Source organism: Oncorhynchus kisutch, linkage group LG10 (genome assembly GCF_002021735.2).
Source record: "Oncorhynchus kisutch isolate 150728-3 linkage group LG10, Okis_V2, whole genome shotgun sequence".
Taxonomy (NCBI): domain Eukaryota; kingdom Metazoa; phylum Chordata; class Actinopteri; order Salmoniformes; family Salmonidae; genus Oncorhynchus; species Oncorhynchus kisutch.
In genome coordinates, this window is record NC_034183.2 from 6,948,164 (window position 1) to 6,965,668 (window position 17,505).

General features: G+C 42.8%; 1 protein-coding gene across 1 annotated transcript; it reads right to left on the minus strand.

Annotated features, from left to right (window-relative positions):
* Positions 1–9,648: 9,648 nt before the first annotated feature.
* On the minus strand, positions 9,649–16,762 carry LOC109897673 (transmembrane protein 178B). The gene is made up of 4 exons (XM_020492179.2): positions 15,977–16,762; positions 14,978–15,091; positions 14,279–14,416; positions 9,649–11,430 (listed from the first exon to the last, which is right to left on the minus strand). Exons 1-4 carry the CDS (start codon positions 16,371–16,373, stop codon positions 11,168–11,170), a joined length of 912 nt encoding a protein of 303 aa, XP_020347768.1. The 5' UTR covers positions 16,374–16,762; the 3' UTR covers positions 9,649–11,167.
* Between the last annotated feature and the right edge of the window lie 743 nt (positions 16,763–17,505).

Below are 17,505 nucleotides of genomic sequence, written 5' to 3' on the forward strand. Positions count from 1 at the left end.
TTACAAATTAATTAAAAATGAAAAGCTGAAATGTCTTGAGTCAATAAGTATTCAACCCCTTTGTTATGGTAAGGAGCCTAAATAAGTTCAGGAGTAAAACATTTGCTTAACAAGTCACATGAGTTGTATGGACTCACCCTGTGTGTAATAACAGTGTTTAACATGATTTATGAATGACTACCTCATCTCTGTACCCCACACATACAATTATCTCTAATTTCCCACAGTCCAGCAAAGAATTTCAAAGATCAATTCAACCACAAAGACCAGGGTGGTTTTCCAATTCCTCGCAAAAGAAGGGCTCCTAATTGGTCGATGGGTAAAACTATAAAAGCAGACATTGAACATCCCTTTGAGCATGGTGAACTTATTAATTACACTTTGGATGGTGTATCAATACACCCAGTCACTACAAATATCCACGCTTCCTTCAGTTACCTGGAAAGGAAGGAAAACTGCTCAGCGATTTCACCATGATGTCAAAGGTGACTGTAAACAGTTCCAGATTTTGAAGGATGTGGATAAGAGAAAACTGAAGATGGATCAACAACATTGTAGTTAACTCCACAATACTGATCTAAATGACTGAGTGAAAAGAAGGACGCCTGTACAGAATCAAAAATATAACAAAACATCCTGTTTTCCGGAGGTTGGTGGCACCTTAATTAGGGAGGACAGGCTCGTGGTAATGGCTGGAGCGGAATCAGTGAAATGGTTTTAAATACATCAAACACATTGTTTCCATGGTTTCCAGGTGTTTGATGCCATTCCATTTGTATCGTTCCAGCCATTATAATGAGCCGTCCTCCTCTCAGCAACCTCCACTGATCATTGTTTGCAATAAGGAAACCGCTCAGAGATTTCACCATGAGGCCAATGGTGATTTTAAAACAGTTACAGAGATTAATGGCTGTGATGGGAGAAAACTGAGGACGGATCAACAACATTGTAGTTACTCCACAATACAAACCTAAATGACAGAGTGAAAATAAGGAAGCCTGTACAGAATAAAAATATTCCAAAACATGCATCCTGTTTGCAATAAGGCACTAAAGTAAAACTGCTAAAAATATGGCAAAGAAATTAACTTTATCTCCTGAATACAAAGTGTTATGTTTGGGGCAAATCCAACGCAACACATCACTGAGTATCACTCTTCATATTTTCAAGCAGGGTGGTGGCTGCATCATGTTATGGGTATGCTTGTGATTGCTAAGGTCTAGAGAGTGTTTTAGGATAAAAAGAAGCAGAATAGAGCTAAGCAGAGGCAAAATCCTAGAGGAAAACCTGGTTCAGTCTGCTTTCCAACAGACAGTGGAGAGAAATGCACTTTTCAGCAGGACAATAACCTAAAACACAAAGCCAAATATACACTGAAGTTGCTTACCAAGACAACATTGAATGTTCCTGAGTGGCCCAGTTATAATTTTGATTAACAACAAACTTGAAAGAGCTCGAATAATTGAAGCATTTAAAAAAAAAAAGAATAATGTGCAAAAATTGTACAATCCAGCTGTGCAAATCTCTTAGAGACTTACCCAGAAAGACTCACAGCTGTAATCTCTGCCAAAGGTGATTCTAACATGTATTGACTCGGGGGGTGTGAATACATATGTAAATGAGATATTTCTGTATTTCATTTTCAATACATTTGTGAAAATGTCTAGAAAACATGTTTTCACATTGTCATTACTTTCTGAAGACTCTGTAAGTACAAGATACAGTCTCATCATACATTTACATATTTTGAGGATTGTTTTGTTTTGACACTGATTGGCTGAGGAATGGTCAAACATTTTCCCTTTGATGTGATTGGACTGAAAAACACCTTCCCTTCGATGTGGTTGGTCATTTGAAATCTATGCATGTCGTAATCATGACTACAGCATCCATCTTGAACAGTGTCCAAAGGAGATATTTATTATTAGTGTTTTTTAGTGTTGCGTCTGCATTAAATAGAGCTTACAAGTCTATAAGTCAATGATTAGGGTCTTGGAAAAACATGTCACTATTCTGTCCTACAAAAAAAAAAAAATCTTATTTCATCATGATTGATCGTACATGATGTTTGTCAGTCAAGATAATGGATTGTTGATTGATTGTATAATACCCTGATTGATGTACAAGGCTGATATTTCTTCCCGAGACATTTTGTGAAGAAGAGCATTTTGTTGCATTGTGTTTTCATATGTCATCATAATGTTTATTAGTGTTTCTGGGACGGACACAAACGAAACCTTCCTTGGTTGAAGCTCAAGGCCTAGATTCAATCAGACCAAGAGTTAACGGGCGATAGCCAACACCCGCATGATGTTTTGAAGGTGTCGCTGTAAAGCTGAATTTGAGATGAATTTCCACGATGCAGATTAAATAACGTCCTAAAACTGTCCATTGGAATCTGGGTGGAAATATTGTTTTTGTTGATATTATTTTAGAACTCACCTGGTAAAAAATTAGGAATATAAAAATATATAAATACAAAGATCAAATAATCTGGTGGGTTACATGGAAAGCACACAAAAATATTTTTTCACCTTCAAGGGACAGTTTCCAGGACACAGATTAATAAAACTAGTCCTGGACTGAATACCAAGATCAATGGAAAATCTCCATAAAACTATGGATTAGGATTAGTCTTCATCTGTTTCAGTCTTAAACCCTGAAACGGCCCCTAAAGGTGTTTGATGAGGAAGCACAGTAGAGCATAGATTTACGATCTATACGATGTCATCCGTTTTTCTAACATGAGGTATGTCAATACTGCACACTGTTATCACTTCATCCCTATGGAAACGCATACCAGAATATGTACAAAGACAATGATCGTGTGATGTAACATAATCAGATTTTGGATTATCACCCTTTTTCTGTAATAAATCATGGCTCTTTTAAATCAACTGCTTCTCAGGATGTTATTATGTGTTACTTCATATTCACACACCTCGTTTTGCACTCTAGGTGCTTGGAATACAAAAGTCAACGAAGTAAATGAAAAGAATTGGCTCTGTGGCACTCTTCATTACTTTTTGTTTTACAGAGTGAACTAGACAGGTGGTGAGTAGGAGACGGAAGTTACTGCTCTTATCATGTAGTCACTAATCATCTTTGTTTTAATAGAGTGAACTAGACTGGTGGTGAGTAGGAGACGGAAGTTACTGGTCTTATCATGTAGTCATTAATCATCTTTGTTTTAATAGAGTGAACTAGACAGGTGGTGAGTAGGAGACGGAAGTTACTGCTCTTATCATGTAGTCACTAATCATCTTTGTTTTAATAGAGTGAACTAGACTGGTGGTGAGTAGGAGACGGAAGTTACTGCTCTTATCATGTAGTCATTAATCATCTTTGTTTTAATAGAGTGAACTAGACTGGTGGTGAGTAGGAGACGGAAGTTACTGCTCTTATCATGTAGTCACTAATCATCTTTGTTTTAATAGAGTGAACTAGACTGGTGGTGAGTAGAAGATGAGAGTTACTGCTCTTATCATGTAGTCATTAATCATCTTTGTTTTAATAAGGTTAGGGAAAGGGTTAGCTAAAAGGGTTACGGTTAGGGGAAGGGTTAGTAACTTCAGGGCTAGGGTTATGAGAAGGGTTAGCTAACAGGGTTAAGATTAGGAGAAGGGTTAGCTAACAGGGTAAGGGTTATAAGAAGGGTTAGCTAACAGGGCTAGGGATATGAGAAGGGTTAGCTAACAGGGTTAAGATTAGGAGAAGGGTTAGCTAACAGGGTAAGGGTTATAAGAAGGGTTAGCTAACCGGGTTAAGGTTAGTGGAAGGGTTAGGGTAATGAGAAGGGTTAGCTAACAGGGTAAGGGTTATAAGAAGGGTTAGCTAACCGGGTTAAGGTTAGTGGAAGGGTTAGGGTTATGAGAAGGGTTAGCTAACAGGGCTAGGGTTATGAGAAGGGTTAGCTAACAGGGTTAAGATTAGGAGACGGGTTAGCTAACAGGGTTAAGATTAGGAGAAGGGTTAGCTAACAGGGTAAGGGTTATAAGAAGGGTTAGCTAACAGGGCTAGGGATATGAGAAGGGTTAGCTAACAGGGTTAAGATTAGGAGAAGGGTTAGCTAACAGGGTAAGGGTTATAAGAAGGGTTAGCTAACCGGGTTAAGGTTAGTGGAAGGGTTAGGGTAATGAGAAGGGTTAGCTAACAGGGTAAGGGTTATAAGAAGGGTTAGCTAACCGGGTTAAGGTTAGTGGAAGGGTTAGGGTTATGAGAAGGGTTAGCTAACAGGGCTAGGGTTATGAGAAGGGTTAGCTAACAGGGTTAGGGTTATGAGAAGGGTTAGCTAAACGGTTAATGTTAGGAGAAGGGTTAGCTAACAGGGCTAGGGTTATGAGAAGGGTTAGCTAACAGGGTTAAGATTAGGAGAAGGGTTAGCTAACAGGGTAAGGGTTATAAGAAGGGTTAGCTAACAGGGTAAGGGTTATAAGAAGGGTTAGCTAACCGGGTTAAGGTTAGTGGAAGGGTTAGGGTTATGAGAAGGGTTAGCTAACAGGGCTAGGGTTATGAGAAGGGTTAGCTAACAGGGTTAGGGTTATGAGAAGGGTTAACTAAACGGGTTAAGGTTAGTGGAAGGGTTAGGGTTATGAGAAGGGTTAGCTAACAGGGTTAGGGTTATGAGAAGGGTTAGCTAACAGGGTTAGGGTTTTGAGAAGGGTTAAATAAACGGGTTAAGGTTAGTGGAAGGGTTAGGGTTATGAGAAGGGTTAGCTAACAGGGTAAGGGTTATAAGAAGGGTTAGCTAACCGGGTTAAGGTTAGTGGAAGGGTTAGGGTTATGAGAAGGGTTAGCTAACAGGGCTAGGGTTATGAGAAGGGTTAGCTAACAGGGTTAAGATTAGGAGATGGGTTAGCTAACAGGGTCAAGATTAGGAGAAGGGTTAGCTAACAGGGTAAGGGATATAAGAAGGGTTAGCTAACAGGGTAAGGGTTATAAGAAGGGTTAGCTAACCGGGTTCAGGTTAGTGGAAGGGTTAGGGTTATGAGAAGGGTTAGCTAACAGGGCTAGGGTTATGAGAAGGGTTAGCTAACAGGGTTAGGGTTATGAGAAGGGTTAACTAAACGGGTTAAGGTTAGTGGAAGGGTTAGGGTTATGAGAAGGGTTAGCTAACAGGGTTAGGGTTATGAGAATGGTTAGCTAAACGGTTAATGTTATGAGAAGGGTTAGCTAACAGGGTTAGGGTTATGAGAAGGGTTAGCTAAACGGTTAATGTTAGGAGAAGGGTTAGCTAACAGGGCTAGGGTTATGAGAAGGGTTAGCTAACAGGGTTAGGGTTATGAGAAGGGTTAACTAAACGGGTTAAGGTTAGTGGAAGGGTTAGGGTTATGAGAAGGGTTAGCTAACAGGGTTAGGGTTATGAGAAGGGTTAGCTAAACGGTTAATGTTATGAGAAGGGTTAGCTAACAGGGTTAGGGTTATGAGAAGGGTTAGCTAAACGGTTAATGTTATGAGAAGGGTTAACTAAACGGTTTAAGGTTAGTGGAAGGGTTAGGGTTATGAGAAGGGTTAGCTAACAGGGTTAGGGTTATAAGAAGGGTTAGCTAAACGGTTAATGTTAGGAGAAGGGTTAGCTAGCATGCTATGTAGTTGCAAAGTAGCAAGTTGTTCAAATGTTGTCTGTGATGAGGTTTGAACTCGCAACTTTTGGTTTGCTAGATGCTGGCATTATCTGCCTACCCATCCACCACGACGACTAGCCACCCTATATTCATAGGGCCTTTGCTAGACGCTGGCATTATCTGCCTACCCATCCACCACGACTAGCCACCCTATATTCATTTTTGCATTAAATAACCATCTGTACGTTTACTATGTTAGTTCTAGTCTATGAGACCGGGCTGGATATACTGACCACAAGTTAGACCCACTGCAGTAAATACATGGCACCACGTCTGCCAAGCAGACTTTCCTTCCCAGGTCATTCAATAATGAGTTAATTATTAATGTTGTGTTTCTCACTGAAGCTGTACATATAATCAATGGTTGTCTAAATGGCCTTTGTGTGATTGTAAAGTACCACATGCATTGCCTAGTATATTAAACGACAGTTCTAGTTGAATCCATATGTGTTGGACTATTTATTTTACTAGGCAAGTCAGTTAAGAACAAATTCTTATTTTCAATGACTGCCTAGCCTGTTTTGAACGACAGATTTGTACCTTGTCAGCTCGGGGATTTGAACTTTCAACCTTCCGGTTACTAGCCCAACGTTCTAACCACTAGGCTACCCTGCCACCCATGTTTTGGACTATAACTAGACAGGGAATGTGATGACACAAATGCCCTGTTTATACCTGCCACTAACACGCCGTGTCCTTCCTCCCGATCCTGTCCGTTTACACATATAAGATCTGATTCAAAATCGGATCACAATGCGTCTTTTCATCATCTACACCTGTCTATAAAGGTGGGCACAATCAGAATGTGGAGATAATCCGGACACAGGACGCATGTTAGAACCAGGTTTAAACGGGGTTAGGGAGTACTGGAACCACAGTGTGTCATAACTCAGAGGTTTAGACCACTTTCCCTGTTATCAGACGGCAGCCAATGATCCTGCTATCTCTGATCTCATCCTGTCGCTTAATGTCTCTCCCAAGGTGGCTGTGCTGCACTGCAGACCAACGAGATACAATGAGTGGACAAAACATTAGGAACATTCCATAACAGACTGACCAGGTGAATCCAGATTAAAGATATGATCCCTTATTGATGTCACCTGTTCAATCCACCTCAATCAGTGTAGATGAAGGGGAGGAGACAAGTTAAAGAAAGATTTATTAGCCTTGAGACATGGATTGTGTGTGTGTGCCATTCAGAGGGTGAATGGGCAAGACAAAATATTTAAGTGCCTTTGAACGGGGTATAGTAGTAAGTACCAGGCCCACCGGTTTGAGTCAAGAACTGCAACACTGCTGGGTTTTTCACGCTCAATAGTTTCCTGTGTGTATCAAGAATGGTCCATCACTCAAAGGACATTCAGCCAACTTGACACAACTGTGGGAAACATTGGCGTCAACATGGGCCAGCATCCCTGTGGAAGGCTTTCGACACCTTGTAGAGTCCCAAGCCCCGACGAATTGAGGCCTTTCTGAGGGCAGAAAAAGGGGTGTGCAAATCAATATTAGGAAGGTGTTCCTAATGTTTTGTACATTCAGTGTATCATACTAGACAACACATCTCATCTAAAAACACTGACCCCTAGTGGTCTGATAATTGACTTTGATCTCATGCTCTTTTTATACATTTCTAAATTAACATATTATTTCCACAGTTTAGGCTTCTAAATTAACATATTATTTCCACAGCTTAGTCTTCTAAATTAACATATTATTTCCACAGCTTAGTCTTCCAAATTAACATATTATTTCCACAGCTTAGTCTTATAAATTAACATATTATTTCCACAGCTTAGTCTTCCAAATTAACATATTATTTCCACAGCTTAGTCTTCCAAATTAATATATTATTTCCACAGCTTAGTCTTATAAATTAACATATTATTTCCACAGCTTAGACTTCCAAATTAACATATTATTTCCACAGCTTAGACTTCCAAATTAACATATTATTTCCACAGCTTAGTCTTCCAAATTAACATATTATTTCCACAGCTTAGTCTTCCAAATTAACATATTATTTCCACAGCTTAGTCTTCCAAATTAATATATTATTTCCACAGCTTAGTCTTATAAATTAACATATTATGTCCACAGCTTAGACTTCCAAATTAACATATTATTTCCACAGCTTAGACTTCCAAATTAACATATTATTTCCACAGCTTAGTCTTCCAAATTAACATATTATTTCCACAGCTTAGTCTTCCAAATTAACATATTATTTCCACAGTTTAGTCTTCTAAATTAACGTATTTTTTCCACAGCTTATCAGTGTGCTCCCAAGATGTTCCCTTCGTTGATGATGCTTGTTATGCATTATGTTTGAACCAAATGATTATGTGTTACAAAGATTAAGTGAAATGGAAACTATGAAATACTGTATATTAAATGAAAAAAATAATGTATGTTGAGTTTAATACTATGTACAATATGTAGCAATATGATATTGAAAACAATAGCCTAAGAAATTCAACATGCTGTAAATTGTCTTTTTTTACAGTTTTACTTCCTTACCACCCTAATTACAACCCTAATTACTATGACACACCCCTCTCTATTGTCATTGGTTGCAACTAATTGCACTGTTTGTCTACATAACCTGGTTCAAGCATTCATGACATCACCCTGAAGAAGACAGTGATGCTGAAATGGTGGTTTAACCCAATACATTACTGGGGGCCTTTATATAGTGTGTGTAACTCTCTTTATTTTTTTATAGCAATCAGAGATTGGCCCTTTAAGGCGTAACACATTGACGCCTCTACTCCAGGTGATGACATCTCTGGGTCATGAACCCTTCCATAAGGCCCCGAAGCAGCTCCTCATGCCAACCAATGGTGGCACCTTGGGAAGAGATGGCGTTGCGGAGCTGGTCCGAGTCTGCTGGGTCAGTCATGGCCAGTTCGTACTATCACCTGTTGGGTAAGACCCAGGTGCAGACAGAGTCGAAGTAACAACGTTTATTATTCTAACAGGGGCATGCAAAAGGACAGGTCAATGGCAGGCAGAGGTCAGACAGAGGTCAGGCAGAGGTCAGTAATTCAGATAGGTGGGGCAAAGGTGCAGGATGGCAGGCACGCTCAAGACAAATAGGAATGGTCAAAACCGGGAAACTAGACAACAGGAACTATAGCAAAGCCAGTGGCAAAGGGAAAAACCACTGGTAGGTCTGACGAACATAACGAACTGGCAACAGACAACACAGAGAACACCGGTATAAATACACAGGGGATAATGGGGAAGATGGGTGACACCTGGAGGGGGTTGGAGACAATCACAAAGCCAGGTGAAACAGATTAGGGTGTGACAACACCGGCCAACCCTAACGACGATGGGCCAATTGTGCTCCGCCCTATGGAACTCCAAATCACAGCCAGTTGTGATACAGCCTGGATTCAAACCAGGGAGTCTGTAGTGACGCCTCTAGCACTGAGATGCAGTGTTTTCTGTTTTAGACCGCTGAACCAGGGTCTGTAGTGACGCCTCTAGCACTGAGATGCAGTGTTTTAGACCGCTGAACCAGGGTCTGTAGTGACGCCTCTAGCACTGAGATGTAGTGTTTTAGACAGCTGATCCAGGGTCTGTAGTGACGCCTCTAGCACTGAGATGCAGTGTTTTAGACCGCTGAACCAGGGTCTGTAGTGACGCCTCTAGCACTGAGATGCAGTGTTTTAGACCGCTGAACCAGGGTCTGTAGTGACGCCTCTAGCACTGAGATGCAGTGTTTTAGACAGCTGATCCAGGGTCTGTAGTGACGCCTCTAGCACTGAGATGCAGTGTTTTAGACAGCTGATCCAGGGTCTGTAGTGACGCCTCTAGCACTGAGATGCAGTGTTTTAGACCGCTGAACCAGGGTCTGTAGTGACGCCTCTAGCACTGAGATGCAGTGCCTTAGACCGCTACGCCACTCGGGAGCCCAGATCTATACGATGCATAGATCTGCCACGGCCAGTATCACTGTCTCCTCTCACAGAGGGTCAGAGTCTGAATGGACCGGCTATCTTTTATTGTATAATAGTTACATTCACAACCACAAGAGCAACGGTTTGTATCATCATTTTATTTTTCAAAAATATCTTGATGGTACTATCATGATCAGTAAACTTCAAGAACATCAAAACATTTCCCATCAAATACAATCTTGTATCTTAATGCTCATGTTGTTTTTTTAATACACACAAAAGCAAACCTACATACACACACACACACACACACACACACACACACACACACACACACACATACACACACACACACACACACACACACACCCACACACACACACACACACACACACACATACATACATACTGTACATACATACATACTGTACATACATACATACATACATACATACATACATACATACATACACACACACACACACATACTACATACACACACACACACACACACACACACACACACACACACACACACACACACACACAGACACACACACACACATACATACTATACATACATACATACATACACACACACACACACACACACACACACACATACAGACACACACACACACACACACACACACATACATACTGTACATACATACATACTGTACATACATACATACATACATACATACATACATACATACATACATACATACATACATACATACATACATACACACACACACACACACACACACACACATACTACATACACACACACACACACACACACACACACACACACAGACACACACACACACACACATACATACTGTACATACATACATACATACATACATACTGTACATACATACATACTGTACATACATACATACTGTACATACATTTGCTAAATAGACATTTACATATTATTTTGTTTTCGATGGGTACAAACAGTAAAACTACTACACGATTTTAATGTATTACAACTTAGCTTGGGGGTATATCCTAACTTAGGACTCATGTCGAATTTTTCACTTGGCCATGCATTGATGTCAATGGCAGAGTCAGTGAAAGATAGACTTAAGTAGAAGTTAGAAATCATCCCTTAAAGTTTGTCTATTATTGTTCTTCTGTGTTCTTTTTGTTATTTTTTTTAGAACCAGCATCAAAAGGTCAAAGGTACAGGAAGATATTTTAGGAGAGTAACTTTTCTCCTCTTAATAGCAAGCAATAACACCGAACAATTCATTATTGGGACAAAAAAGATCATTCTGTAACTGTTGACATTTTGGAGGAAGAAGGAGGAAGAGGAGGACCGAAGACAAGAAGAACTGAATTCCTCCACAGTAAACAGTCACCATCCGACCCCGTCCAGCTGGAGAACCAGAGCCAATGTCTTTCTGTCTGTTTCTTTCTTTGTCCAGTCAGACACACTGACAGATCTTAGTTCTTAGTCCCTGGGGAACGTCTCCTGTCCAGTCAGAACAGAAAAGCATCTCTTTTTCATAGAAGAAACAAGACTTAGGAGGGATGAGAGTCCTGTCACTGGAGATTCTGGCAGACACTGAATGTCACACACACTCCTGTATTCAACTCAAATAGTAGTTGATTTCTATGGGGTCACACACAGCCGTTCTCGTGTCGGGGCTTGCGTTGCGGCCTCTCTACCATAGTGTGAGGGACGGGGGGGTATAGGGAAGGAGCCAGGGTGCACAGAAAGCCGGCCAATAGGGTGAGACCTAGGCCCCCCCATGCGCAGAACATGGACCAACCGTATCCGTGACTGATGTCCTCTGGTATCCCATACATGTAGCGAGGATAACGGGACAGTTGGAAGTTGATCCCTGATACACATGTACACAGAGAGATGATACAGCACGTTCCTGATGGGACAGAGAGAGAAGAGGGTGAGAGAGAGGAAGAGAGAGAGAGAGAGAGAGAGAGAGAAAGAGACAGAGAGAGGGTGAGAGAGACAGAGAGGGTGAGAGAGACAGAGAGAGGGTGAGAGAAACAGAGAGGGTGAGAGAAACAGAGAGAGGGTGAGAGAGAGAGGGAGAGAGAGAGAGAGAGAGACGGAGAGAGACAGAGAGAGACGGAGAGAGAGAGAGAGAGGAGGAGGAGAGACAGAGAGAGGGTGAGAGAGAGGAGGAGAGACAGAGAGAGGGTGAGAGACAGAGAGGGTGAGAGAGAGACAGAGAGAGACAAAGAGAGGGTGAGAGAGACAGAGAGAGGGTGAGAGAGGAAGAGAGAAAGAGAGAGAGAGAGGGTGAGAGAGAGGAAGAGAGACAGAGAGAGGGTGAGAGAGAGGAAGAGAGACAGAGAGAGGGAGAGAGAGGGTGAGAGAGAGGGTGAGAGACAAAGAGAGGGTGAGAGAGAGAGACAGAGAGAGGGTGAGAGACAGAGAGAGGGAGAGAGAGAGAGACAGAGAGAGGGAGGGTGAGAGAGAGGAAGAGAGACAGGGAGAGAGAGAGAGACAGGGAGAGAGAGGGTGAGAGAGAGGAAGAGAGACAGAGAGAGGGAGAGAGACAGAGAGAGGGTGAGAGAGGAAGAGAGACAGAGAGAGTGAGAGAGAGAGAGAGGGAGGGTGAGAGAGAGGAAGAGAGACAGAGAGAGGGAGAGAGACAGAGAGAGGGTGAGAGAGAGGAAGAGAGACAGAGAGAGGGTGAGAGAGAGGAAGAGAGACAGAGAGAGGGAGAGAGAGCGACAGAGAGAGAGGGAGAGAGTATATACCAGACTGTTTCATGCATTTATCGATGGTATTACAAGACCGTTTCAAGGTTTTTACTGCTAACCTACAAAGCATTACATGGGCTTGCTCCTACCTATCTTTCCGATTTGGTCCTGCCGTACATACCTACACGTACGCTACGGTCACAAGACGCAGGCCTCCTAATTGTCCCTAGATTTTCTAAGCAAACAGCTGGAGGCAGGGCTTTCTCCTATAGAGCTCCATTTTTATGGAATGGTCTGCCTACCCATGTGAGAGACGCAAACTCGGTCTCAACCTTTAAGTCTTTACTGAAGACTCATCTCTTCAGTGGGTCATATGATTGAGTGTAGTCTGGCACAGGAGTGTGAAGGTGAACGGAAAGGCTCTGGAGCAACGAACCACCCTTGCTGTCTCTGCCTGGCCGGTGCCCTCTTTCCACTGGGATTCTCTGCCTCTAACCCTATTACGTGGGCTGAGTCACAGACTTACTGATGCTCTTTCATGCCGTCCCTAGGAGGGGTGCGTCACTTGAGTGGGTTGAGTCACTGACGTGATCTTTCTGTCTGGGTTGGTGCACCCCCCTTGGGTTGTGCCGTGGTGGAGATCTTTGTGGGCTATACTCGGCCTTGTCTCAGGATGGTAAGTTGGTGGTTGAAGATATCCCTCTAGTGGTGTGGGGGCTGTGCTTTGGCAAAGTGGGTGGGGTTATATCCTTCCTGTTTGGCCCTGTCTGGGGGTATCATCAGATGGGGCCACAGTGTCTCCTGACCCCTCCTGTCTCAGCCTCCAGTATTTATGCTGCAGTAGTTTATGTGTCAGGGGGCTAGGGTCAGTTTGTTATATCTGGAGTACTTCTCCTGTCCTATCCGGTGTCCTGTGTGAATTTAAGTATGCTCTCTCTAATTCTCTCTTTCTTTCTCTCTCTCGGGGGACCTGAGCCCTGGGACCATGCCTCAGGACTACCTGGCATGATGACTCCTTGCTGCCCCCAGTCCACCTGGCCGTGCTGCTGCTCCAGTTTCAACTGTTCTGCCTGTGGCCATGGAACCCTGACCTGTTCACCTGACGTGCTACCTGTCCCAGACCTGCTGTTTTCAACTCTCTAGAGACAGCAGGGGCGATAGAGATATTCTTAATGATCGGCTATGAAAAGCCAACTGACATTTACTCCTGAGGTGCTGACTTGCTGCACCCTCGACAACTACTGTGATTATTATTATTTGATCATGCTGGTCATTTATGAACATTTGAACATCTTGGTCATGTTCTGTTATAATCTCCACCCGACACAGCCAGAAGAGGACTGGCCACCCCACATAGCCTGGTTCCTCTCTAGGTTTCTTCCTAGGTTTTGGCCTTTCTAGGGAGTTTTTCCTAGCCATCATGCTTCTACACCTGCATTGCTTGCTGTTTGGGGTTTTAGGCTGGGTTTCTGTACAGCACTTTGAGATATCAGCTGATGTAAGAAAGGCTATAGAAATAAATTTGATTTGATATTAGAGTGACTTCTGAATTCCAAATCGAACCCTAGTCCCTACTCCCTAACCACTCTTGCAGATCTGAGAGGATTTGATAGGTGGAAGCACTATGGTGACATTCCCACCAAGCCAATTAGAGGGCAGGGCAGGTAGCCTAGCCTATCCTAGCATTTAGAGCGTTGGTCAAGTAACCAAAATGTTGCTAGTTCAAATACCTGAGCAGACAACGTGAAAAGTCTGTTGATGTGCCCTTGAGCAAGGCACTTAACCCTAATTTGCTCCAGGGGTGCAGTACTACTATGGCTTACCCTGTAAAACAACACATTTAACTGCACCTATCTGATGTGAGTATAGGGACTAGAACAGAGGTAGATTCAGAATAGGTCTGCCCAGTAGGACAATGCCTCACTCTCCATAACAAACCATAACAAACACTGTACAAACACTGTACCCCCCCCCCCCCAGTGGTATTGCTATGTATTCTGAAAACATAATTTGTCATTCACCTCCTATGAGGAAGAGCAGTGTTCTCTCAGAACTTACCTCCCATGAGAAACAGGAGTCCAGCTACGTACTGCATCAGGTCATGCTGCTGACAGCAGCCCAGAGCTCCGATCACCCAGCCGAACAGGATGATGGACACCGCCATGCCGATGAAGCTGGCTGTCATTCTCTGCAGGTCTACACAAGGGGAGAGAGGAATTTGGGATGAAGAAATCAAGATGTCGACATAGTATAAAAATAATTTATTTTGCTGTGGTGGTGGCAATTTAGTTAAGACTGAAGGGTTGGAATTACACATTGACTGTTGAGGGTGCTCAATGTCTCTTGGGAGTAATTGATGTCAGTAATCTTTGACAATTGTGGGAGGGCCCACATTGATATTTCAATTCTAATGGATGGGGGAAGGGCTGATTTGGATAACACATTATTTGGATAGTCCATCTGTAGATGCTCTACAGAATAGCAGTACAATATCAAATAACTATCTACTAACCCTAACCCTTACCCATATTCTAAACCCAACCCTAACCTTAGTAAGCAGTTGCTTATAAACAGATAGTATGGCTATCCGGGCTATCAACAAACTCTGTAAATAAAGTGTGACCCAGGTGTGTTCTGGGGGTTTTCCAGCCACCCTTTAACCCCACTGTGTTTCCAACCAACCAGGCGCCATTTTGTAGGCGCTTTCTAATTCCCCCAGACCTAGATTGAAAAAGGGGGGTTATGATGGTAACTTACGGAGTGCGTGCCACTCATCCTGACCAATAGTCTTGGTTATATTGATGCTCAGATGTCTGGGGAGGGCTAAAGAAGAGTAGTAGTATTTTATTGGTGTGCAGCGTTGAACCAAACCTGCAGAGAAGGAACAAAAACAACAACATGTAGTTTCAATGTGTACAGGGCTCTCTTGGAAAATATATATATTTTTTAAAATCTCAATGTGACTCCCTGTTTAAATAAAGGTTAAATAAAAAATGGAGAGGCCATATTGAAATGACACATATGTTTGCATATGTAGCCTACCTGATATTTTTTTTAATGACTAGCAGCATGAACCATAGTTTCACCACATATACTCACATACAGTGTCAGTGTTAGTATGCAGTGTTTTTACATTGGCCTATGGTCTTAGTTTCAGCTCTGTAGCCTATAGGTTTTAATCCATAAATACCAAACAGACAAGTGGGGCCTATTCTAATACAATATGACCCCATGAACACACTGACACAATGTTGAGATGACACAAATAAATCAAACGTCAACATTTGTGTCACATTGGTGTGTTTGGGGGCGGCAGGTAGCCTAGTGGTTAGAACGTTGGTCCAGTAACCGAGAGGTTGGTTGCTGGTTCGAATCCCCGAGCTGACAAGGTAAAAATCTGTCATTCTGCCCCTGAACAAGGCAGTTAAGACACTGTTCCCCGGTAGGACGTCATTGTAAATAATAATTTGTACTTAACTGACTTGCCTAGTTAAAAATAAATTAATGTCACTGTTTTATGAAATGATGGCTGAAATGCCGTGCTGTTGTTGTGGCTGCGTAGGCCTTGAATGTGGGCGGACCGCTAACCGCTAGATCAGCACCTCGGATAGCACCTCATGCAGAGCTCAAATTCCGATGGTGATTCGCTCTATTCACCACATCAACGAGCATGAATACGCCTTGTAAACAGACTACAATGCCACTGACATTATATATAAACAATACATTGTGTGTGACGTGATCAAATGATGACACCTTTAAAGATAAGATCCTCTGTCTCCAGGTCGAATCCCTCTCGATGGCATTTCCTCCACAGCCCGGAGATGGTGGAGTTGTACTGCCGACTGCAGAGAGACTCCATGGCCGGAGCAGGGGGCAAAAAGTGCCGCTTAGCCCGCAGGAGGAGTCCCCCACTCGACCTCTTCCTCTCCACGTTATTCTCCTTCGGTAACATACGTAGTGGGAGATTCTGGTTGGAGATATAGATGAATCCAGGGTCGTTTCTTTTGTTGGAATAATTCTTACAACGTTCCTTGTGCCTCCTCGCATCCGTCTCGTACCAATTGTCAGTACATATTGCGACTGCTATGAGCCCCAAGGCGCAAAAAGACAAAAACAGTCCCGCCACCGTCAATGTCCTCATAGCAGACATGATGTTCCACGGCGCGCGGTTTAGAAGAGATGCCTCCTGTTCTACGCCCGGAGGGTTCCAGCCGCCTGGATAATTCCTTCCCCTGGACGGCAATCAATGGTTCGTGAGGGGGGATGTCGTCGCTCTCTGCCGCAGCATCAAGATTATAATACTGTGATGACCGTATAACGATATAATCCTAGGCCATCATTGACAACAGATCACAAATACTATCGTTAATTGTCCCAGCACGACCAAATACCAGTAAACATTACGTTATATTTAAAAAAAAAAATTTTTTTTAAAGCATTCGGTGATTTATATCAGGACGGGCCTGTATTTTGGTTAATTTCTCTCTTGCTGTGGGTCTGTCCAATATTGCTCGAGGGATTTATTAGCGAGTCCAGTAGTCGATACCAGCAGATGGAGACAGAGCAAACATTTGATAATGCATGAGCCAACAAAATATAATTGTATGTTCACTGTTCATATAGTCAAATAAATAAAGTACGAGATAGAGTTTACAGTACATTTAACATAATAGTGTTAGGACTGATACCCAAACAACTCAGCACATTGCCACCCTTCAGACAGCTATGTATGTTTCTCTCCACCCTTCAGGTAGCCATGTTTGTCTCTCTCCACCCTTCAGGTAGCCATGTTTGTTTCTCTCTACCCTTCAGGTAGCCATGTTTGTCTCTCTCCACCCTTCAGGTAGCCATGTTTCTCTCTCTCCACCCTTCAGGTAGCCATGTTTGTCTCTCTCCACCCTTCAGGTAGCCATGTTTGTCTCTCTCCACCCTTCAGGTAGCCACGTTTGTCTCTCTCCACCCTTCAGGTAGCCATGTTTGTCTCTCTCCACCCTTCAGGTAGCCATGTTTGTCTCTCTCCACCCTTCAGATAGCCATGTTTGTTACTCTCTACCCTTCAGGTAGCCATGTTTGTCTCTCTCCACCCTTCAGGTAGCCATGTTTGTCTCTCTCCACCCTTCAGGTAGCCATGTTTGTCTCTCTCCACCCTTCAGGTAGCCATGTTTGTTACTCTCTACCCTTCAGATAGCCATGTTTGTCTCTCTCCACCCTTCAGGTAGCCATGTTTGTTTCTCTCCACCCTTCAGATAGCCATGTTTGTCTCTCTCTACACTTCAGGTAGC